Source organism: Prinia subflava, chromosome Z (assembly GCF_021018805.1).
Source record: "Prinia subflava isolate CZ2003 ecotype Zambia chromosome Z, Cam_Psub_1.2, whole genome shotgun sequence".
Classification (NCBI taxonomy): Eukaryota; Metazoa; Chordata; class Aves; order Passeriformes; family Cisticolidae; genus Prinia; species Prinia subflava.
In genome coordinates, this window is record NC_086283.1 from 32,858,779 (window position 1) to 32,883,117 (window position 24,339).

The 24,339-nt window shown below is 37.9% G+C and overlaps 2 protein-coding genes across 12 annotated transcripts in view; one reads left to right on the forward strand and one right to left on the reverse strand.

Annotated features, from left to right (window-relative positions):
• Positions 1-3,943, forward strand: part of MCC (MCC regulator of WNT signaling pathway) — a 238,735-nt gene extending 234,792 nt beyond the window's left edge. For all 7 annotated transcript variants that reach the window (XM_063424041.1, XM_063424047.1, XM_063424046.1 and 4 more), the window contains one exon: positions 419-3,943. In XM_063424041.1, coding sequence (XP_063280111.1) covers positions 419-599 — 181 coding nt within the window. In that variant the 3' untranslated portion in view covers positions 600-3,943. The remainder of the gene's footprint in view (positions 1-418) is intronic.
• A 595-nt stretch (positions 3,944-4,538) lies between these two features.
• DCP2 (decapping mRNA 2) overlaps positions 4,539-24,339 on the reverse strand; it is a 24,111-nt gene continuing 4,310 nt past the window's right edge. For 2 of the 5 annotated variants that reach the window (XM_063424051.1, XM_063424055.1), the window contains exons 2-11: positions 20,574-20,725; positions 18,742-18,869; positions 18,236-18,334; positions 16,656-16,808; positions 14,959-15,071; positions 14,744-14,851; positions 13,873-13,996; positions 12,583-12,693; positions 10,820-10,871; positions 4,539-10,131 (exon numbers count right to left, since the gene is read on the reverse strand). In XM_063424051.1, coding sequence (XP_063280121.1) covers positions 9,965-10,131; positions 10,820-10,871; positions 12,583-12,693; positions 13,873-13,996; positions 14,744-14,851; positions 14,959-15,071; positions 16,656-16,808; positions 18,236-18,334; positions 18,742-18,869; positions 20,574-20,725 — 1,207 coding nt within the window. In that variant the 3' untranslated portion in view covers positions 4,539-9,964. Of the gene's footprint in view, positions 10,132-10,695; positions 10,872-12,582; positions 12,694-13,872; positions 13,997-14,743; positions 14,852-14,958; positions 15,072-16,655; positions 16,809-18,235; positions 18,335-18,741; positions 18,870-20,573; positions 20,726-20,828; positions 20,896-24,339 lie in introns of all 5 variants that reach the window. The other 3 variants (XM_063424053.1, XM_063424052.1, XR_010083663.1) reach the window with 3 other exon arrangements.

Sequence of the window (24,339 nt, forward strand, 5' to 3'; positions counted from 1 at the left end):
GCCATAGTCTGAATGTAAATTCTATTTTTTTAAAAAATGCAAAATCAGTTCTTGACTTTCTAAGCAGATTCTGGCCATGAATGTTTTTATAAATCACAGTTGATGTTGTGGTGTCTTGACTCATAAACAGTGGTATGAGAGGTCATCAATAGCAACCTCCATCTGACTCTTTGAACCATGTTTAGTTTTACCAGTTTACTGGTAAAGGTGTGTGCTTGCCCTAGGAAAGACACAGACATTAGCACTGATCTGGGTTTGGATCAAAAAGGTTTGGATCTAATCAATTTTAAAGCACTAGTAGGGGATCAGTACCCAGCCTTTGAAGTTCCCTGAAGGTGGGGCTTTGGGGTAGATTTTTTGTGGCACTTGCTCTGAACAAGCCTGTTTAAATTACCTTGTATGCCTTGTGTTTTAACAGCAACTTGGTAGCAGCTTATGAAAAAGCAAAGAAAAAGCATCAAAATAAGCTGAAGAAACTGGAATCACAAATGATGGCTATGGTGGAGAGACATGAAACTCAAGTAAGAATGCTCAAACAAAGAATAGCTTTACTGGAAGAAGAGAACTCCAGACCACACACCAATGAAACTTCACTTTAAATGCATCTCTTTAAAGGATGTGTAGTGCCATTACAACTTTCCTTTGGAGGCTGACTTTTAGGTAGCTTCAAATGTTAAAAGCTCTGATTGTCAATGCTGACGAAACTTAAAAGCACCTTCTCTGGGATCCCAGAGAGGTGTCATGGGGATAATAAAAGTGTTAACCTTAAAGACTGTTTCATTATGTGAAATGGCAGTGCCTGAATTATCATGTTATAGTGCACATTGTCTGTGTTATGTCTGTATTCATACAGCTTCTCTTCCATTTTATTGATGGCCCATGGGTGACAGTGTCACACAGGAGAATAATTCATGTTAAGAGGTTTTCATTTGGGTAGTTTGGAGATCATGTGAGAGTTTTCCCACCCAAGTCCATACTGTAGCCTCAAGACTGGCTGTTGTGGTTACACCAGCATACAGGCAGCTGCAGAGGTGGGGATGACAGCCTGGCTGGCTTTTTCTTTGCACCTTGCTTGAAGTTCTGCTGCTCACAGTACAGGTCAGATAGGAAAACTGCTCTTAATTTGGGAAGAAACAAGAAAGAGTAGTTGCATCTCTGTGAATTATGACAAAGGTGTCAAGTGTGCAAGAGGGCCAAAGGCTGTGGGTTTCACCTTTCCACACAGACAGTCTGTGCCAAGGGTGGGTAAGAAATTACAGAAGACCTTCTGGTATTTATATTGCATGGTGTTTACAACTACTTTGTAAAAAAAGTTCGTTTTCCTTGCTATATACAAGGTTTTCTTTAAGAAGCTGGGCCATTTTTGTCATGTGTGTTGTACTTATTACAGCTTAGTGTGATCAAAAGGTAGAATGTCTTCTTTTTATACTTTTTTTGACCAAAAAGGTACTTAAGTAATGTACCTGTTTAATATTGAATACATAGGCACAAAACTAGAAATGTGTAGATGTATGGATATCCAGCCACAAACAGAATGTGAATGATGAAGTCTTATAGCTTCTTAGGTTAGTTTTTGTTGTTACTGCTAAAATTCTCATGTTTAAATCACATATTACTGTATTATCAAACTGACTGAAATGCAAATTTTGGCTTGTTAGGTTAATGCACATTAAGGAAATCACGGGGATCAGGTTGATTTCTGTAGGGGTCAAAATACAGGAGTCTGCCATAGCACCTGTTATATTCAGAATTTGCTTTTTTTTTGACAGAGTACATAAACCAGCTTCATGTGTGTTTCAAAAAACCAAGCTACAGTCCCTTCATTGTGCTACCCTGCTGCTGTGTTATGCCTCTGCTTTGCATTTTCCAGGCTGATTTCCAGAGAATCTGATTTCAGGAGATGTTAATTGTTTTTGCTTTACAGGTTGAGTTGCACCTCAAGTTTTTTACTAATGTATTTAGAATTAAGACAATTTCTGTCATTCATTCCTCCCATTACTAGTACTAAGAAAATAATTTTCGAGGACTTTTTTTGCCTACTATTGGTTAGGTCAATCAGACAACATAGTTGTGGGAACTTGTATTCAGAATATAGCATTATTGTTAAGTCTTGATTACATCTGGAACTATACCAGTTGGTTTTCCATCACTTACTACTGTAGCTGCTGTTGTCTTCTCTTAGAGTAGTCATTCCTACTTCTCTGGAGTCTAGTATATCATTCACAAAGCCAGCATCACATGTGATTGAATTGCAACAGCAAATTAAAACAATGCTGATTTCAAAATTTTAGGTAGTGATGTTCTGGTTTTGATCAGTCTTCTTTCTCAGAATAATTGCACTTCTTAATTTATAATGTGACTAGAATTTTTTTCAAATTAGTCTCTTGAGAGAGGGGGCACGTTTGTTTCTTCTGCCTGTATGGTTCTGCTTAGCAGCTCTCTATGGTGTTTCCCATTTTTTGGCCCTATTTTCTCATATCCAGGAAGGTGGGGGTTTGCTTCAGAGGTAGCTGAGCACACTTGCTCCAAAGAAACACAAAGGAGGGTATCCACCATGTGCTGTGGCAAAAATGCAGTTATACTTTTGTCTTCTGGCATCAGAAACACCCATGTGTCCTGAGGTCACCTCAGAATGTCCATGTGAAATACCTTTCACTGGAGAGGACAGAAACCATACTGCACTGGGCTGCCTCTTAGGCTCATTTTTTCCCCCTGTTTAGAATAATGGAATTACAGAATGGCTTGGGTTGAAAGGAACCCTAAAAATCAGCTTGTTACAATCCCTTTCTATGGGCAGGGACATCTTCCACTGGACCAGGTTGCTCCAAGCCCCACGCAAACTGGCCTTGAACATTCCAGGGATGGGGCAGCCACAGCTCCTCTGGGCAACCTGGCCCAGTGCCTCAGCACCCTCACATCAAAACATTTCTTCCATAAAAAATGAGATACTCTTACACAGAGGCATAAAAAGCTGCAGCCTCAGTGCTTTTTCCAGGCCTGACAATTTGCGGATTATTTCACTACATCTACCACGAATCTTCCATGCCAACTGTGCTCTAGAAGTACTTTAGAGTAAATTATAATCATCAGTAAATGCAAACCACTCCCATTTTTTCCCATAAGGGTTGTAGATGAAAAAGCAGCACTGCTACCATCCAGCCTCAGCAGTAGCATAATTTGCTAGACCACCAGTTGATTTGTTTGCCTCACCAAGCAGCTTCTCTATCATTTGTTGGCATACTGGAAAGGATCGACAGGAAAGTGGTCACAGGTTTAATTTTACTGTGAAAACTGTTCAATAGCAATAACCAGCTGCAGCTCCAGTGTACCCCATTAAAATGCCACTAATCCTCAAGAAAACCTCAAACTCCTTTTATGCAAATCTGAAGTACCAATACCTGAGTGTGCACCATGAGTTCCAGCAACTTAAGTCTCTTAACAGTTGTTGCAGAAATAAAAATTTGCAAAGCAAGAAAAAGAGGTGATTCTTGCCAATCCAAGTCCATTCATGAATTAAAGATTGGACTTTTTTTTTGATATCTTAAGTCACCAGAGTGCATGAAACTTTGTGTTTCACAGAGTGCTCAGAAAAAGCATTTACTTTTTTTCTAATTCTATGATGTATAAATCTTCACCAGCTTGAATGTAATGTTAGCTACTGCAAAGCACATAAGACTAAGTTTGCATTCATGTCATGTTCTACTGGTTTTATTAGAATTTTCTCCTCCTTTAATACTGCACCATGCATTGTGACTTTAGAAACTTTTCACTTTACTGAGTTAGCTTTAAATGTGTTGCTACCTTTTAATTTCCTAGCAGCTGTAAAATAGCTATTTTGTGTTCATTTGATATAGAATTGTTAAAACTGCATTTATTTATACAGAGGCATTTATAACACTTATTTTACAAATGTTCTTATATTCTGAATAAATTTCTAATGCTGTTTCTTTGCCTTGGAAGTTGTTTCACCATGGCTAGTCATCTTACCATTGAATGGGACTGCCTAAAGATACCTTGGCACAAAGTTATCATCTCCAAGCTAAGTTACTGAGGGAGATGGTTTGACATTGTCAGTAAAGTTCACTTAACAGAGCCATGAAAAGTTGTTAAGAACTCAGATCTGGCCACAGGTTTTAGCTGGGCTCAAGAATACCAGTACTTCTTCCCACAAACCCTCTACATCTTCAATGAACACTTTATAGAAATGGAAGGGTGCATGGGGAACTGTTACCACGTGTCCAATTCTTTCAATAAGAAGTTACATGGACCAAAACAAAATACTTAATATTACATAAATATTCTAAAAGCACTGGCTCAAGTTCACATACTTCCTTTCTCCCATTTGTACATTTTTTTTTCCATTGTGCTGGATGAGCTCCTCATCTGTCTTTATAACTGACTTTGATACTTCATCTCCCAGCACTAGACATAATCACTGCTGGCTTGGCAACATGTAAACATTCTACAGTGAAAGAATAACCAGTACCAACAGCACAAGGATCACATCTCACAATGACCAGCAATCCTTATATTCATACTTCAGTACTTCAATATGTTTATTTATAAAGTAATTTAATTTTACAGAGGAAAAAATAACAATATAAAAGAAAATGTCAGCTTAGTCATAGTGTCTTAAATGGTGTGCTTCATAACGAACAACATCACAATCATCAGTACAGTGGATGTTACAGATTTTACTTAGAACAATTGAAGAGTTGACTAATGCAAACTTTCTTCAAAAGAACATAATGGAAGTTGAATAAAATCTGTAATGATTTTAACTCTTTAGATGTACACACGTTCTACTTAATTACCACTGATGTGCCACTTACACACAGAGGAAAACAGATCAAGTTTTTGAGCTTTAAACAAACAGGAGGAAGACATAAGCCTTCATGCCTGAGCCACACCACAAAGCACTGGCTCCTGTTTTCTGTGAGGCATGCAGTGCTGCCCTGAAAGGTGTCATCATTTGGAAGCAGTACCCAAGTCTGGGTACTGGAACATGAACACAAATTGAGCATTCTGCCTGAATTAACAACCCTACACCTTCTTCTGGAGGGCTCTGTTTTACTTTTCAATGGTAAAAGTGCCTTGCAAACTCAGCTAAACTGCTCCTCAGGGATGAAGTTCAGCTTCCACATAGTGCAGTGCCATGCAGACACAGTAAAGTTCCATTGCAAGTATTGGTATGAGTAGTATTTGTTGAGAGCTCTTAATCATGCAGTTTTCCATATTTCTTTTCTGCATAACAATATTATGTACCCAACCAGTAAGATACAAATTTCATCCTCACAGTTTAGTAATTTTGATCAAACATGCTTAAAAAAAATTGCACTGGAAATGTGTCACAGAGAACTGTGTTTGCAGGATATGTTTTCTTAAAAAGCTATGAATGCCTTATTTTAAAATGATTAATGCTCCATGAGCTGTAATCGTTTTCTTAAAGGCACTGACCTGTAATCCATACTGGAAACAAGAAGCTAGTTCTTCTGATCATGAATATAAATGCTTAGAAATTATAAAATACTCTGTTTTCAGTAAAATCCAGAGAGAGCTTTCCAAATCTAAACATTCTGTACTCTGTGAAATGTTAACAGTTACTTAAAAGGAAGTGCTTTTTTTCCCTGGAAGAATTGAAGGAGGACTCAAAGATACTTTTGACTTCCCAGAAACAGCCAGAGCTGAGAACAATTTAAACATGAGGGTTTCTGTAAAGTTGAATCTGTACAAAAAGTTAAGTCTTGCTGAACCTAACATTTTCAATGCAAAGACAAGTTAAACCCCAAGTATTTTGTTTTACTGTACTAGTACCAATCTAGAATAGTTCCTCCGGTACAATCTTGAATATGGCCAATGTAGTTGTTTAATGCTGACTTCCTTTTAAGTTCACAAGCTACATGAAAAAGTGAAATGCACACACAGCACAAATCCTACTGCATCTATCAGTGCTTACGTATGAGATTAAGAACAGTGCAAATACTAGCGTTTAGCCTACTTCTATTCCTTAACTACACTATTGCTATAAATGCATATGAACAAAAACCTATTATGGAAGAGTTTCTAAGTCTAATTTGCTGTAAAAGCACCTTCAGTTAGTTTGTATAAATTTACCATATCTTAAATAATTTTGGTTGTTTCAAAAGCTGAAATATTGTAGTAACAAAAACAATCTGAAATTATGAAGTTGTGTATAAGCACCAGATTATTTAACATTTACAGTGCAAGACTTAAAATTGGTTTATTTACAGAAATCAATATCAACAAGAGAGATTATTCTACTAATTTTCAGTAACTAGGAGCTTCCTAACACATTTACAATATAACCTCCTAACTTCAAACATGAAGGCACCTGGCTTTACCTCTGGAAGAGAAACCTGTTGCTCAGAATTTCTAACAAAACCCCATGTAATCTGAGGATTAAGCAGCCCACTGACACACAACTGGGCAGCCTGGAGCAACAGTGCTGTCTTGCACCACAGGATACTGGAGTTTGGATTCTTAATGCAGACTCTTTGCTCTTCACACCATAATGGCGTCAGTACAAACGCAAATGCATCACATTAAGTAAAGGTTGGAAGAACTGTGCTCTTATCTGAAAGTACAATCTGAGAGCAGTATGTTAGAAGTAGCCAGAGCTGAAGCCTGCCTTGTTTTTAAAAGGAAGTGCTGTAAAGGAACTTATAACACCCACTGGTAGGTGAAGGAAAATCACAATCGTTGTTCTCAAATAACCAAATTAGTTGAGGAAGGTTGGAGCATAGGACAGAAGTCTGAAATGGTGATTACACCCAAAATTTCATTAGAAACTTCGTATGCATGTTTGGTCTAAAGAATTTACACTGTGTTAAAAAACAATACTTTGATTGTGCAATAAATAAAGGTATTTCCCCCTCTCCTTCCCAACCACTGTTGCCAGACTTCAAACTGTGCAAGACACAGTTACTTTCAAAAGCTGGATGATTGATGTACATCAAGGAGCTGAAGTCGGCAGCACTTCAGTTAGTTAACTGGGCAGGCCACTCTTCAGTCCAAGGTCAAAGTATAGAAGCATTCTGAGGAGAGATGCTAAAAACCTCATGCTAAAGCAGGGAGTTGATGTAGTACTAGAAACTGCACACTAGTACCAGATTCCTAGCACCACACAGCTGCAGGCTATTTTTTGCTGATATTGTTTGCTCTGCAAGTTGATTCCAAGAACACTGACTGACCATTCATTATCTGAATAACCCCTAACATGGCAGCATTCTCAAATTGACTGTGTTTGTTTTTCAAGTATCTTGACACCAGCTCTCAAGTCAGACATGCAAACAGTTCCTATTTCCCTGTGTCTTGCTCCTGTAAAGTAAAAACTCACAGAACTAAAGCCTGTATCTCACTTGCTATTTCTTCACTGTTTTATGGAAGATAATGTAAATAGTACTTCTAAACTTAGAGATACAATTATAGAAGGATGGTGAAATAAGAACATAGACAACAGTAAACAAAATGTTCATGGTGCAGGGCATGATGGAGCCCACCAAGTGGATCACATGCCATCACACTTACATAGTTTTGGGATAAACCATACTAAGAAAGCAGAAAGCAATGCTACTAACAACAGTACCCTTATACAAAGAATAAAGTTATTGCATATTTATGACATTTATTTGCAACTCACATTAAGGCTAGGTTTACTAAAATCAATGACATATGTAAAAGCGTCATTTTGGGTTGCTTAATGAAGCAACCAATGTCTCTTATACTGAACCAACCTTTTACTAAGAAGAAAAAAATGACACAGTAAACAGAAGGCAGCCAGCATCTCCTATTCACAGAACATACTTCCATTGGTCTAAAGAGTTCCTCTTGCCTGGGACTTTCCAAGGAAGCCCTTGCCAGGACTTCTCAAACAGATGACAGATGCTCCAAATTCACTGTTTCATCAACATCCCCATTATTTCACAGAGCACTAAATAACTAATTTATCTGAAAAGTCAACGTATTTATAAAAATATTTCCACAGCCTGTTATTTAATTATGCCTTAGGAGAGTCCTGTTAGCTCCACAGGCAGTAGCAGCCTCAGGATATGATACAAACTTCTGCCTCACCATGAGTAAAGGCACTTTTGCTGGGAAATCAACTAAAATAGCACAACGAAGTAACTAAAAATTAGTTTTCACCTGAAGCTGAATAACGTAACCTCCTCCAGCATTACCTTCTTAATTACTCTTCTTTGTCATTGTACAGCCTTTGGATACATTTAAGAAAAAAAAATGAAAGAAAAAAAGTGAGTCAAACTATATTGAGCTATTTCACAATTTGGTCTTGAAAAACAAGGCCCTCAGAACCCCTGTCCTCCAGAAGGAGGAAATGCTGTAGTTAATTTCTCCTGTTGACTGATACAGAAGTTGAACACTCCCATGGCCAAAATTATTACAGCATTAGCATTCCAAATCACCTGATGCCAGGCAGCTGAATAAACCAGGAGAAAGTTCTAAAGCTATTTCTGAGGAAAACACTAGGTAGGATATATGAAGTAGGGTGGCTGAAGGAAGACCAAGATTTTGGGTTTGGATGACATATGAGTTGCATAAAAACTCAGTGCATGTACATACACTACAAGGGTGTAGTTCATTCAACCTAAAAAGTTATCAGTTACCCCTATTCTAGAGAAAAGTCCATTTTTAAATCTGGGACATGCTTGCTATCACAAGCTGCTGTGACAAATTCAGTGCATTTCTCTCCACTGCAACACAGGTGCTCAAAACCCACTGATTTGAAGGTGATGTAACAGCTCATCACCTCAACTCTTACAGGTTTTTTGTTCCTCCCCTTCATCCCCACCCCATCTTTCACGTTTTTCCTAAGAAAGCACTGTAGCTGAAAATGACTGAAGCTAGATCACTTAAATGCTAACTGCAAGTGCAATTCAATACTACTAGATATATATAGAGCAGATACACTATACAAGAGATCTGAGGACAACAACACAGAATACAATACTTGGACATCCTTGGAATAGTTATTGGAAGCCTGATTAAGCTTTTCAGTGTCACACAATGCCTCTATTATCCATGCACCTGTCTTCTTCCTCAGTGAGATCTACAGACACTTATTTACACTCAGTATAAATTCTACACAGTAACCTCTCACAGACAAGTTTAAGCTTCTCTTTTTCTGCAAGCAGCTGCTTTGTCACTTCTTCTTATGCAGCTGTGGGCAGTGCACAAGACCTAATTTAGACACTTTGAAGGGCTGGGTTTTACCCAGTTTGAGTGTCATTATCAAAGACCAAGGAAGAGTAGGTACAAAAAGTCAACAAGCTATAGATTTGACTCAAGTACTAGTGATTGCCAGCCAACAAGAACTATCAGTGTGAAGGAGGGAAGGTATTTGGGGCAAACAATCAGTACAGAGAAAGGATGACAGGCTGAGGCTAGGTTTGAAATGTGCAACTTGGTTTCAAAATCACTAGGACAGAAGCATCCTCTGAGATTTAGTTTCATTGCCCCTGCATAATATTGCTATGTCCTACAAAATAATGACTAATAAGCCAAATAATTTACATCAGAACAGTTAAAAGATTATCAAGCTGGTATACTCCAACAGTTGAAAAAAAGTCAATGACATTCTACAAAACACAACGGCACGTTAAAATAAACAAAATTTAAAACTCACAAAAAACAAAACACAAGTGAAAAGAATGCCCTCTAATGCACAGCCAGGAACAAGTGAACTGAACATTGGAAAGGTACTTTTGTGGACAAAGGCTAGACTGCATTTAAAGTGCAACACTTGACTATGCCACTTCCACACTGCAAAGGGAACAAACCCTTCCAAACCAGCAGTCAGTCCCTGCATTGCATTTAAAAACAAACAAACAAAACAAAATAAAAAACTCCTGAGAAAGAGTAAGGCTGGATAAGAAACTCCCTCAATTGCAACAGGCAAGTCTGATTCTTATTCCTAGTAAGTTTGCTGTCAGAGGTCAAAATTTTTCATTATGGCATCATGGTCAAACTTGAAACTCAAGAAAGCTCTTGATGAAAAAGTGAATTTGTAATGGCCATTGCATGCCATAGAATGTCCCTCTACATGTTCTGGCAGTGGGTCTTCGCTGGAGCAACACATCTCATATGCTGCCTCTGCTTAAAGAGAAAAAAGTATGAAATAAATTTTAAATTGGCAGTTGCCAATAGAAGTATCAATAACAACACAAAGCCATACCTCAAACATATATTCAATTAACATTTATAACAAAATCTGTATGTTTGGACATAAACAGGAGAAGGTAACTCAAACAGCCATATTTACAAGTTGTCTAGAGGGTAGAATAAATCTTCAAATTCACTGCAATCTGGAAACACTTTCAACAGCCAGTTTTACACATATAATACTGTTTCATTTCTCAATAGCCATTTCCTAATACGGAGGGAAAAAAATGGCACCGTTTCCTGAGCAATAAGTAAAGAACTGCGTGTGCACGCTGCTGCAGCTTAAACTAACAGGACAGAAAGCCTTGAAACAACACTCAATTACCAGCACCATGTTGACCCAGATGCTTTTCTAAATATTTTTCTAAACTAGCTTCTAGTTACTTTTTTACTCAGCCATCTGGTTATCAGTCAGTCTTTATAATTAAGGAGAAGAATGGCAAGACCAACATGAAACATTATCTTTTTCATTAAAAAACAAACAAAACCTCAAACTACCTTGGAAAAACATGGCTTTTTAAGATTTGGAAGGTTGGCATGAGGAAAAGCCCTCAACCATCATTATTCGGGTGCCTTCAGCCTGTAGCACAGGACAGTGGACGAAAATTCTGACTGCACTTGCCTGTTTCAAAGTTATCTTGAAGTCTTCTTGGATTAAGCCTTTTTTCACATTTCTGGTGAAGAGAATGACCATACATTACACATTTTATGATAAAGAAATAGTATTATATTTAAGCATCATCTAACAGGCATGCTGGTTATATGTCAGCATGCTGCTTTGACACACCTCATGTGTGAATTATTTGTATGCTGAGTATGAATACTCAACATTAATTCTGTCACATCACTTGATGTAGCAAACATGTTTTTAAGTTCACAAATCTTTCAGAAGAATGCAACCTTTTAACAGTCACTAAAATATTTCTAACATGCAAACTTTTAGGGGAAAAAATTTGAGTACTTTCTAACTGTTTTAAGATGGAAGGCTCTTGCATATGACAGTGTGGAATTGATGCTGTGCATGTGTAAGCCGACTCTTAATGAACTTGTCCCAAAAAAGGCAAGGGGAATGTATTTGCAAACATGCAATTAAATTAACATGCTTTAGAGACACAAACTTAGAACTCTCCAGGGAACAGTTGTTTTAGCCCCAAGTATTGCTGCTGCTGTAAATACACCAATACAGAAAAAATATGGCTCTTTGCACTCTCCGCAAATGAAGAGTTTCCTGGCCTTGAAATTACATCAGAAAATTATCACAGGGACACAAGATATTTAAACTTCGAAAGACTGACCATCACGAAAACACAAATGAAACAGAAAAAGAAATATTTAGAAAAGTCTGAGAAGAGCCTACAAAGTAACCATGGAGCTCCAACAGTTGTTTCCATGAAGATCTTACAGATTACCATTACAGTTTGTTCCTATCCATTCAAATTTCTGAGCAGTCAATTCACTCTTCTAGACTCAGACTCAGACATAACTGATCATTTCTTGCTGCAGTAAAGACTGTAGGACAAGTTTATGGTTTCTGTATGTTTACATGAATAAGAGAAAGAAGGCAGTAACACAAGCCAGAATGGGAAGAATCTAGTTTAAAGCCTGTAAACATGAAAAACTATAGCCTGGACAAGGCAGCTGAACTGTATGGAGAACTGGGGCCTCACTGCTGCACAAGAGCCAACAAAGTATACCGAAGAACCATAAAAAACAGAGACTCAAAAGCACATTCTACTATAAAAATGAGCACAGTCCAGTGAGTCTGCTCGAATTGAGAAGAACTGGACAAACACAATTAGTAACTGCAAGAGAAAGTAACATGCAAAGAGTGTGATACCAGAATTTACAAACTGCTGTAAAAGCTCTACTGTATGATTAAAAAATTATCTGAGATTCTGGCATCCAAGCCAAGTCTGTGTCTCAACATTTGTCTGATGGAGAGAAGGGAAATAATAAGCATTTGTATCACCATTTTCTAAGTGTTGCATAACAAAACCCCATGCTCAGACAAAGACATCACACATGAATAAATAAAACGTGTATTACACTGAGTTATTACTACACACCACAGGAGGCCACAGGAGGCTTTTACATGACAGGAAACTGGAAAGCTGAAGGACTGTGTACTGAAACAGCTGACAAATTTTCAACAGCTAAAATTACTTACTTCTAAAATGAAAACTTTGAAATTTAGTATGCTTGTTTATAGATGTTTATGCACACAAGGTAAGAAATGTTATACATCTACAAAGGTATATCAAATACCCCGATCAAACATACTCCTGAGAGATATGCACTCTACTTTGTTTCAGCCGGACATTGTCCTGGACATTTGTTAAGCATTACTGGAACCTATTAATGACACAGCCACTGCATGTTTCTTACCAAGGTATGGTTTTGCTTAACTGGTTGACTGTGCAGTCCATTTGTTCGCTTCTTTTGGCTGGAAGTGTCTTGATTTTGCTTTCTGCCATTGTTCTTCAGGCTCTGACTCTGCTGTTAAGTCCAAAATAAGTAGAGGGAAGAATTTCAATGGCAGAATTGGACATCACTGCATTGACATTTTCTACTTAGCAACTCAAACTTCTCTCCAAGTAAGTTCAAAACATGTAAACGGTTTCTTTTGCAGAAAAACTGAAGTCCACTGAAATTAATCAAACATACACTCAAGCTACAGGGCCATCAGCTGTTAGTCATTCTCTCTTGCACTATGACAGAATTATTACACAATTAATTCAGGTCAGTGAGTTTCCATGCACTGCTGCAGATAATATACTAGAGATAACACTAAAATGGCAAGTACTATCTGTATATGATACAGCACAATTACTACCTGATACCACCATTTCTAGGGTGAGATAAATCAAACAATTCCCAAGAGTATTCCCCAACTTCATGGTTCTGTTTTTGCATTCTGTGGTGATGAAATTCACTATTTTTATCCTAGAGAAGAAACCCTTATGAACAAAGACATCTGTTTTAAATAGTTGTCCTGGGGTGACTTTATGATGTCTGTACTCCCAATCGTCTGTCCAGTTTATGCTGGATATTAAGTTCTGTACCTTTAAGACTGGTTCCGAGAGCGAAGCGAGGGAAAACAAGCACAGAGTTTGTTATCAGAAACTGCACTTACTCCCCTCACCCTTCAGAGACTGTGTTGTTTGCAGTATGGACAGCGAGAGAGAGCTTTCCTTTGCTTTTTAGTTAGTTTTTTCTGCTAGCTGAAGCCAAGAAGTTCCCTCGACTGTTTTTTTCCCCTTTTTCTTGGAACTGTTTAAACCTGTTCTGGACTGAAAAACCCAGAAAACACCCTGATCTCACACCTCCAGCCCACTGGGCCCAGGATGGCATTTTCCAGCACCAGAGAAACTGATAAGAGACTGAGCGAGCTGAGCTACAACCCATGGCAAGGACTTCCTCAATTTTTCCATCTCTCTATAGAACTGCCAGAAGTTTTATTGTTTAATATTATTCATTTTTTATGCTTGTAAACACTTTACTTGTTAAATAAACAGCTTTTTCCACTTTTCTCTAACAAAAATTTTCCCAAACCAGTTAGGAGAAGGGCCGCTTGAATTTGCTTTCTAGAAGGATTCCATTCACAAGTTTCCTCCCAAAATTTGCCCTAAACCAAGACAATAGTCCAGATGCATGTTTCTTGCCTAAAAACCCTACCTTTATTTTCAAAACTTCAGACACCTCAGGATGATTATATGGCTTTTGTGGCTGTTTTGGCTTCACCAATTGCTCTCCTGAAAAGCCATCTGTAAACACTTGTTGACTACAGCGAAGTTTGGATCTAGTACAGGAAAACAAAGACAGTTTACAACACGACTTCAAACCCACTGAGAGCAAGTATGAAATAATTTTATGCTTTTTGAGAACAATCTGGAAGACAATCTTAAGTAATCTAGTATGAAAACTAATACTGCTCACTGCCATTTGTATTCCCCACAGACAGGAGGCCAAGTCCACATTAACACTTGTCCTGTTGTTCATTTGTGTTGCCCTGGCTCAAATTACTTAAGTCCTCTCATAGGGACTACAAGTTTTAAAGTTTGTTCTATCACTTTTCACTCAGTTGAATCTAAAGCCAGCAGCACTTTTTCCCCTACTGATTCCCACAGGTTTTATCTAGCTAGCCACTTTAGTTAGAGTACTTTACAGCCATGCATTGGAGAGTCCTACTTTTCCTGTGCAGAAGTGCCAAAAATATTGAACTTGAAGCACTGGAAGTTATCTACTTACTTTAGCTTCTGGTTTTCCTTTGATTCCCATAAACAAGACTTAGTAAATAATCTCAGTTCTGACACCTGTGTATCATGACATTAATTAAATTCTCACCTTACTTAAGATCCTATGATGTAAGTCTATGCTTATTTTTTTTAATTCACCTATTACTGGAACACAAATCAGTGCAGAAAGAGAAAAGGACAAGCAGTATAGTATATCATTGTCATTGCATAATATTGTCATATTGTCATATTTGTATGAGCAGTGTTTTATAAGAACAAATATAGAGATATTAAACTGACCTGGTTCTTACCTAGCTTTTTCCAAGTTGGGCTTAGAGGGTGTGCTCCCTGCGGATGAAAACCCATTGTCACTGTCTGAGGAGTCTCCATTCCTTCGGGAAATCCATTCCCTCAATGGCCTGTGAGGAAGGAGAAGTATAACAAGACCTACTTACCAAAACAAATCTAAAGAATTAGAAGTTGTCTGAAAGACCTTGGCCTAGCATTTGCCTCATCTCAAACATACCTGATGAAGGGAATTGCCATAAAAAATTTGTTAGGTGCCAAACCCAGCTTGGACTTTGGGGTCATGTCATTTCTGTGGCATGGTAATTTGTCGATGGAAAACCACTCAATATTCTAGAAAAACAAGAAATAAAATCAAAATACTCTCTATTGTAGCCTTAGCAGAATGTTACAGATGTGTATCAGCCATAATTATTTCTCTTAATTCAAAAATTACCATGGAACACTTAAATTAACAGGCCACAGCAACATTTTTCACAAAAGGTAATTAACTCTTCCAATTGCCTCTATAGTAGCAAATGGTACAGCACAAACTCATTGTATGATATCACACCTAAAATATGAACAATATTAATCAGCAACTAAATTCTGAAAAAGAGCTTCATAAACAAACCAACCAAACCACAGCACAAAGAATGCCATGAAAAATGTAAAGCTTTGAATAACTTTGAGTAACTTTTTATTTAAAGTGCCATCAATACTGGACCACCAATACCCATTCAAAAGTAAGAAGGGTGTTTAGTTAGACAGTAAGTTTCAGGTTTTGTTAAAAACATGGGGATAGGATAGGATTTGTTACCGTTTGTATGTAATATTTTTAATAGTTAACACTGTAAACTTTGCAGAATGGGGAAGAAAATCAGGAATTCTGACCACAGACAGTGTAGAAGAAGCCACATGAGACTTGCTATCATAGAGTCTACTCCAAAAGCCCCAGGTCCAGACAAGATGGAATTTATGGAAATAAGTCATAAACGGAACAAGTTTTCAGTATAGTTCTACAGGGAGTACAAAATCCGCTTGCCTGGTGGCATTAGATCAGATGAAGACAAAGCTTCAAAACTCTGTCATTGCAAGAATTCTTCAACATTCCCACACATACAGTCACTGTTCTACAAATTTACTGTATATTTTTAAAAGAAACCCTCAAATTTCATCTTATGTCATATTTTAAAAAACAGGTCTTTAATGCAAGAAATTAATTCCTGTCCAATCAAATACTTCCCCTATTTAGAAAGCAAGATGCCCTGTTCAGTGACACAATCTGCATGTAAATATAGGTGGTTTAAACTAAATTGTCATTAAAGAAAAAAATATTCAAACTTCAAAGATTATATAAACTTCAAACATATCACAGACAAAGTTGCTACATAAGCCTTTGCCTTTCCCTCTCACAATACCTTTTAAAAGCCTAATGGTACACAATACATCTAGAACAGTTTCTTTTTTCTGTCCCCTTCCCAACCTCCTCCTTAAAATATACTATTTTTTAAATCTGGACAGTATTAGCCATGAAAGAGAGAGAACACTCCTTAGTTTGTCCTTTTGATATGTAGGCTTTTGCATATGCCCAACTAATAATTACAACTTGAGAATATATAGTTACATATGCATCTGTAAGTAGGAATAATATGAAATTATTAATACATACACTACCTACGAGAAAAGGAGAATTGTATTTTAGCAGCATGCTCCACTGTCTTTTCATGATGAATGGAGATGTCAGACAGATGGTCAAGTAACAGACTTGCAGGTGAGCTGCAAGAAGTCAGCATAAAACCCTACAGTGCAGAGATGCCACTGGTACCTAGCATTTGAGGTGTTCATTGTGCTTAGTGAATTCATTTTTTTACACATTTCTGGCTTTAAAATTAACCTCTGCGAAGTTCCTATAGATTCGAACAAGATGGCACATACCCGAATTTCTCTTCTAGTTTTGGGGTTGAATTTTGTGTTCTTGGGAACTCCTGGAATGATGTATAGCCGTGCTAACTGATCATTAATTCGCAGCTCAATGTAGTCCTCTTTGCAGATATAATCTTTTATGTCAAACCCAGTTTCTTCAAACACCTGAGAAGTATTTAGATTAAATTAGTGTATGGGTATTCAGAGTTATCCTTTCACAACTTATTACCACAAGTGAAGGAATGACTATTTTTCAGATATAACCATGAAAGCTGAGGAAAAAAAAAACTTTACACATGGATGTTTGTTCAGAAATAGAAGTATCCACATCCTTTAGACTTCCCTAAGGCAGCAGACCTGTAATGCAAGTTGAAACAATTCTATTACACCTTCATGAAGTAACTTATCAATACAGATGGGGTTAGTCTTCATCAGCTTCTGAAATACTCCTGAACTCTGTAGGCACTACCAAGTGAAGACCGCTTCAATCAGATTTTACACAGATGAAGCTTATGGTTTCATATCTGTGCTGACTCCAGTAAAATAAGTTGAAAGATTTATTTCAGATATAAAATAAATTGTCAATCTTTTCACAAGACAATCTAACTTGATGGAAAAACGATGATGACAACAGTGCTGTTCACAAGTGAAATCTAAATCGATTTTTCAAAATAACATCATCAAAAGATTTTTTCCCCCAGTATAACTGTGCCCCGTTGAATGCTTTTGCTGGCGTAACTTGAATTAAAGAGGAAGACATACTTCATGTAACTCCTTCTTGAAGCAGCTATGTCTAGTTTATCCTTGATAGGTATACTTAAAACAAACAAACAAAAATATCCCAAAATTCTGTGATTTCTCATATACTGATACAGTCCAATTTCCCTCACCTTAATTTTCTCTCTCAAGAATTCTGGATGTATTATGTTGAATGAACACTGAATTTGTACCAGTAATATTCTTTTACAGGCCATTCTGAATATACAGCTTCACTACATATCTAGGTCTCCAGAGCAATAAATACCACAGATAATTTTATTTTTCAGATTTTACTTGGCATATACATTGATTCTTGTTCCTGCATAACTGAAAAATAGAAAAGCAAAGTTCTTCACAATTTTTACATAAAATTCTACAACCTCCAACTCTGCCTCTTCACACAGATTAGTGTACACAGGCTAAATTCCCATTCCTTCACATTTTTACCGTTATGGTGACCCTTGAAATTCATACACCAAAAGCCATAATTTACACAAGATTTCCCAAGCACCAGAAGTAATACTTAAAAGTAAATTCACAGTTCAGCAGAGAACTTTAAAAATAGTACTCACTTCATTTAGCACATTAGTGCAAAGTAATGTGAAACAGAAACCCTTTTTTTTTTTTACATTATAGAACCTCAACCTTGATTACCATTTTGGAACTCAGAAAGGCACCAGAAGGTACATCAGAAGATGACAACAAGAACAGATTATTTATTCCTGTGATTTCAATAACAGGATTACCTAAGTAAAGTGCCTTTTCACCCAACACATATATCCTGATTTCAGCAAAATTTCACTTCTTTATCTTAAGGAACTAATATAACTTACCTCTCTAGCAGCACAGTCATGAGGTGCCTCTTCTTTATTTACTTTCCCTTTTGGAAATCCCCAACCAGATTTTGCTAAATAGCCCTGAACCAAAAGAACCTACAAAATACAAGGGAATCCAACTGTCAAACATGCAAGTGTTCTAACCAATTTCATTAAATATCTTCCACCATCCCCTCGTTCTCCAAAAGAATATGTTAGCCTCAAGGAATGAAACCATTAGGTTTCATGTGTTCTAGCAAGAATTGTGTAGTTTTTTACAGAATTGTGTAACTCAGAATGAAAAAAAAAAACTGAGAAGGAAAGCAAGCAGAAGTGTGTTTACTGTCTCATAGATTATATTTCTGTACACAGCCACCAGTATCAAGTAACTGTCAGATCTCTGTGAATCTTGACAGTGAATGCAAATTTCTTTGTAAGAAAAACGTAAACAACAAAGAATTACTCCTGCCAGCATATGCCATCTCTCCCTCTAGACAGTCCTTCACAACTATTTCCATGCTTACATTTTCAAGTGTCTCATCAAGGATAATTGCACCATAGGTTGGCACTCCCATTTTGTATTCTTTCCACTCATCTAAAACCTTTTGTACATCTTCACCTTGAGGCAGTAAAAAAGGGCAGTGATTGAAGAGTACAGCAGCAAGTTAAGGAAGATAAACTCAAGCAGTCAGTTTCAAAGCACATACTGAATACAAAAGATATTCACTCAAAATTTAGAATAAACACTCTGTCCCCTAAGCCCTTTCAAGATATATTCTCTTGGAAATAAAAAAAAATTATGAACAATCCACTACAAAATGCTACAAGTTGGAGTGCATCAAGTAGTTCAACAATTCCTATATAAAACAATCTAAATAAATGGAAAAAGTAAAAGAAAAAAAAAACCAAAACAAACAAACAACAAAAAAATCCCCAAACCCAACCAACCAAAAAAGACCCACCACCCCCAAGACACCCAAACAAAACAGAAAAAGGCAAAAAAGAACCACCAAGAAAAAAAGGTTGCACAAGGCTGGTTGTTTGAAGGAAGATAATTTTGAAAAGAGAAGTAACCCCATAACAGTAACCCCATTATTTTGAATATGTATTATTTACAAACACATTTTCCTTATTTTGAAATGAGCAAGACAGAAAAAAATTCAGTTCCTTCTACTTGAAATAAATGGGAATATTTTTTGCCACAATCATTTGCTAAGACTACAGCACAGAATCCTATCTTTAGTATTAACTATGTAAAAAAAATCTTTTTAATGGCATATAGTTACAGAAATCTAAACCTAATATACTTTATCAAAACTCACCAAGCAGAGAAAATATAAACAACCTCTGTAACTCCAAAATTTTGAGAAAAAAATCTGCAAGTCCTTAATAAAAGTATTAGTATTTTATATTACATATATTATACTACCAATAAAGATTACTCCACAGCAGAATACTTAAAAATACAGCAGAAGAACTAAAATTTGTGGCATACATGGGCTAGAAATGGAAATATGTAATGAACATATAACATCTATTAAACTGCATTTTTTCTGCACTGCCTACAATTACTAGGAGAATTTTGTTGGTCTGAAAATACATTTATAATTTAAAAATACATAAAATTACAGCATAACATCAACTAGTAGAATATGACTATATTTTTACTGTTTACTGTTAAAAGCTGAAGTGTTTCAAAGTAAATATATATTATGAAACTAACAGATAAGTATATTGTGTAGTGACACCATGGATAATATTATCTTCAAAGTTAGAAGCAATATTCCAATCTCTCACCAAGAACATACGGGAAAAGGTTAAAACTAAAACACTCGCTGGATGAAAGCCATGAAGTTTTCTCTAGCAAGGACTAGATAGTACACATTCCAGCAGCCCTTGGAAGCAACAAAAAAGGCAGAGGCAAACCATTTGAATTCAGTAAAAATGCAGTCTCTACCCTACAGAAACTTCCAAAAAATAAATACCACCTTCAACTACTTTAGCATTTATGTCACTGTTTGCTTGAAAATTAATTAAACTGTAGAGTTTCATTTGAAGAGCACCAACAACTCACCCTTGAAACCAACCTAGCATGCGAAGTGCAAAAATGAGAAAAAATCCTCAGACATCAGAAACTGACTGTTTTCCACAGTTCTTTAGCAGTCCAAGAAGCATCTCTTTTGTGGGTGCCACAAAAGTATGCAACCAGTGAACTCAGTAATATCACATACCTTGCAATACTAACTTTCAATTATTAACACATGAACTGATATTATCATACTATGAAATATTGTTAACAATATTCAGTTTGCATTTTACCACCGAGACATAAAATAATCAGTAATAAAAAGGATATCAGCTTTAGCAAAGTCCCTTATCCCACACTGAGGTAATCCTGGTGTGTTTTGCATGTAGAAATCCAAATAAAACCAATGGGCAAGTTCAATCTGAAAACACACTCTGATTGCATTGTCTCTCTCTTCACTTGGAATGTGCAAAATAAATCGGCTGCCAGGAAAGAAAAAGAGTAAGATTAGCCAAATCTACTGATTTAAATACAGTTAACAATAAAACAGTGCAACAGTATAATTCTTGATCCATTAGCACATACCAACAGACCACCAGATTCTCCTCATGTTCCATGAAGACAGTAAAAGTTCTCACAAAGTAAAATACAGCTTTTAAAATCAAAAGGAAAATGGATTATTATGTTCTTTCAGAAATATGAAGTACAATATACTAAGTAAATTGTGAAAACAGGGAATGTGAAGATTACTTAAATGGCTCTGTTACAAAAATGAAAGCATTTTTACAAGTCCATTAAAGAACATCTGCAAATTCTGATAATAAATTTCAGTGCTTTTTTTTCAGTACACAAGTTGAGCATAGTTATATATTTTCACTTAAAAGCACAGTAAACCAATAATTTATGTGGTTTTTAAAATTAAATATGATCCTACTTATTTTCTCAGTCTGAAACTGCACATGGACAATTGGGTGTCGCCCAGATACTGGCACACAAACAGAGTCACTGAGATAAAAGTTGAAGTAGCACTGTGTGATAGCCCATTTTAGTTAAGCAGAAGAAGCTTTATTTATTTATGTACTTAAATCAAAAGCAGAACTCCCTTATTAGAAATTTAAGGTCATATACCCCACTGAACTTAAATCATTTGATGGAGATCTTTTGACATTTAGCTCCTGAGTGCCACCAGCTAAATTCCAAAAGTGAATAATACCATTGCTCAAACCAGAAATACTGTATCTTTACTTAAAATCTGACAAGTATGAATTGTCACAGGATCTCAGAATTGGTTGCCTCTCCAAGGCACACTGACAAAGGACAGAGGCAGGACGTCACTGGTGGAGGCACACAGTTAATACTCCCCACACTTCCAGGCACATTCACAGGTCCTGCAAGTAGTAGCACAGGTCTCCTTTTCCACCCCATAGCCCTGCCTAGATCCCAGACCCTTACATCCATTGCATAGGACCCTGCCCCACCACATGGTCCATTTGAAGCTTGCTAGTGAGTACACATGCACAACAGGTCTGGAATAGACACCTGTCCCTCCTCCCACCCAGTGCATGGGCTGTGACCCACAGCTCTGATGCAGCTGCCTGTGCTTTACCCCTCACTCTAAAGCCCTAGCAGATACAAAGGCCAGGCTGATATTCCTGAAAGAGATGCCTGTAGTTTCTTGGCACAGCTGGTCAATCAGTGCAATTAACTGGTTTGTTTCTTGTCATTGTGTCCACTTCTGATTTCTTAGGTCTGTGTCTATGTATTTTTTCATTCTGATTTCCCCCACTTTTTTCCTATTTTCCAAGAGCAGGTCCATACTCAGATAAACTTCCTCATCAACAGATAAAATTCCCTCATCAACCAATGGCGAGGTCTGGTTTCCACCACCGCCTTCCTTATCATTCCTCTGCTGGGTTTGTAGCCTTGTATGCTTTATTTACAGATTTCTCATCCTCTTATCCAATTTTCACACTGAAAAAGGACCTTGGCCAGATACCCTTAAAGACCTTGGCTGGCCTGAGAGATAGTCTGTGTGAATCTCATGAATTTGAACATGGCCCAAGTACAAGGTGCTGTGCCTGGCTTGGGACAATCCCAAGCACAATGTAAACACAGGCTGATCAGAGAATGAATGAAAAGCAGCTCTGGGGAGGATGAGCTGACACTGTGAGCTCCCAGCCCATTCTTTTGATGGAGCACAGTGTACACAGCTGGGTGAGGGAGGTGATTCTCATCCTTTATTCTGTTCTGGTGAGACCTCACCTGAAGCGTTGTGTCCAGCTACTGGAACCCTAACAAAAGAGGATGTGGACCTGCTGGAGCAAGTCTTCACTGAGGCCTTCCAGGACCTAAAGGGAACTACAAGAGTGGAGGCGAGGAGCTTTTTACAATGTCATGTAGTGGCTGAACAAGGGGGAATGGCTTTAAAGAGAAAAAGGGCAAGTTTAGGCAATAGGGAAAAAATCTTCACAGTGAGGCTCATGAGGCACTGGCACACATTGCCCAGAGAAGTTGTGAATGCCCTGTCCCTGGAAGTGTTCAGGAACAACCTGGTCTAGGAAGTTTCTCTGCTTATGGCAGTGGGGCTGGGATGAGATGAGCCTTAAGGTCTCTTCAACCCAAAGCATTCTATGATTCTATTATTCTCCCTTGTATAAATAACCCTATTCACATGAACATTTTACCACTTCCCAACTTTCAATTGGCACTACCATTCCCAATTTTTTGAAGGCTCTATTCTGACGGCTGAAAAGATCCCTTATCTATAAAGCTGCTGTAACTAAAAGATAAAAACTTAGAAGTCTATTTTACATCTAGTTGATGTTTCTTACCCCAGCACTGCATCTGAACATAAATTTGAAGATGAAATACGCAGCAGTATCAAAGAGGAGTAAGAACGTGCCGGGTATTAGGGTCAGAGAACAAGAGCAAAGTCAAGTAGAATGATATTTATTAATGAAAGAGTTAACTTCAAAGTTAGTTGGAGTGACTTAAGTGCTAACAACAGGCATCTCTAGGTTGTTCTGGGTGCAGGTGCCAAGTGCTGGCAGTGATGGGCTAATGCTGGACCCATTGTAGGACACAACTGAAGGCAGTAGCTGAGATGGTGGTGCTGTGTGTCTCGGTTTGAGGGGGAGGTGAATTTTCTAGGAAGTTGTGGGCAAACTAATCAGCAGTCAAGTTTTATGCTGGCACTTAGAGCAGCCAATGGGAGGTTTGGACACGCCTCTGAGAACACAAGAAGTTAAAAGCAAGGACTCCCAGAGGGTCTGCTTCTTTTGGGTTCTAGTTTCAGCAGACAAACATTTTCGCCTCCTCCCCTGCTCAGCTTACAATGCTGAGTGGGGGAGGGGAACCACGCGGCCAGGCTGAGGGGAACTATGCGGCCGGGCTGAGGTAAGCTGGAGCCCCAGGCGGGGGAAGAGAGTGAACAAGACTAGAGCTGAGCTGGCCCCATCCAGGATGGAGGGGTAGAAAACTGTAGAGGTGCTTTCTGTCTTGTCTCTCCTCCCCTCACCTCCCCTCACCCTCTGGGAGAAGGTGCCTAGCTGCATGTAGGAGTTGCCCAGCCTGGGAGTGCCTGAGCCTGCAGCCCTGCCAGGAGCTAAAAACTGTTAACTCTTTCTGAGGCAGAAGGAAACTTTTCTCAGACATTGATTGTCATGGCTAGTGGTTTCAGAAGAGAGAGAGAGAGAGACAGCCTGGGACCGAGATGATAAAAGAAGATTAAAAGAACCTCAGATGGGCAGAGATGAAGAGAAGTAGCTTTTAACCTAGACTTTTCTTGCATAATGTTAGCCATAGACTAAACTTAAGTCTCTTTTGAACATAAACTGCATTTAAGTAGATGTAGCCAGCTCGACGAGGGGAGGGGAGGGGAGGGGAGGGGAGGGGAGGGGAGGGGAGGGGAGGGGAGGGGAGGGGAGGGGAGGGGAGTCAAAGTCATGATCAAAGTCATAATTAATTAAGCTGTAAAAGCATGACAATGTGGTATTATATCATTTACTCAGTGCAACATGGGTGCTACAAGCTGTACTGACGGAGATTCGAGGAGATTCAAGGAGAGGAGATTCAAGGAGAGGAGATTCAAGGAGAG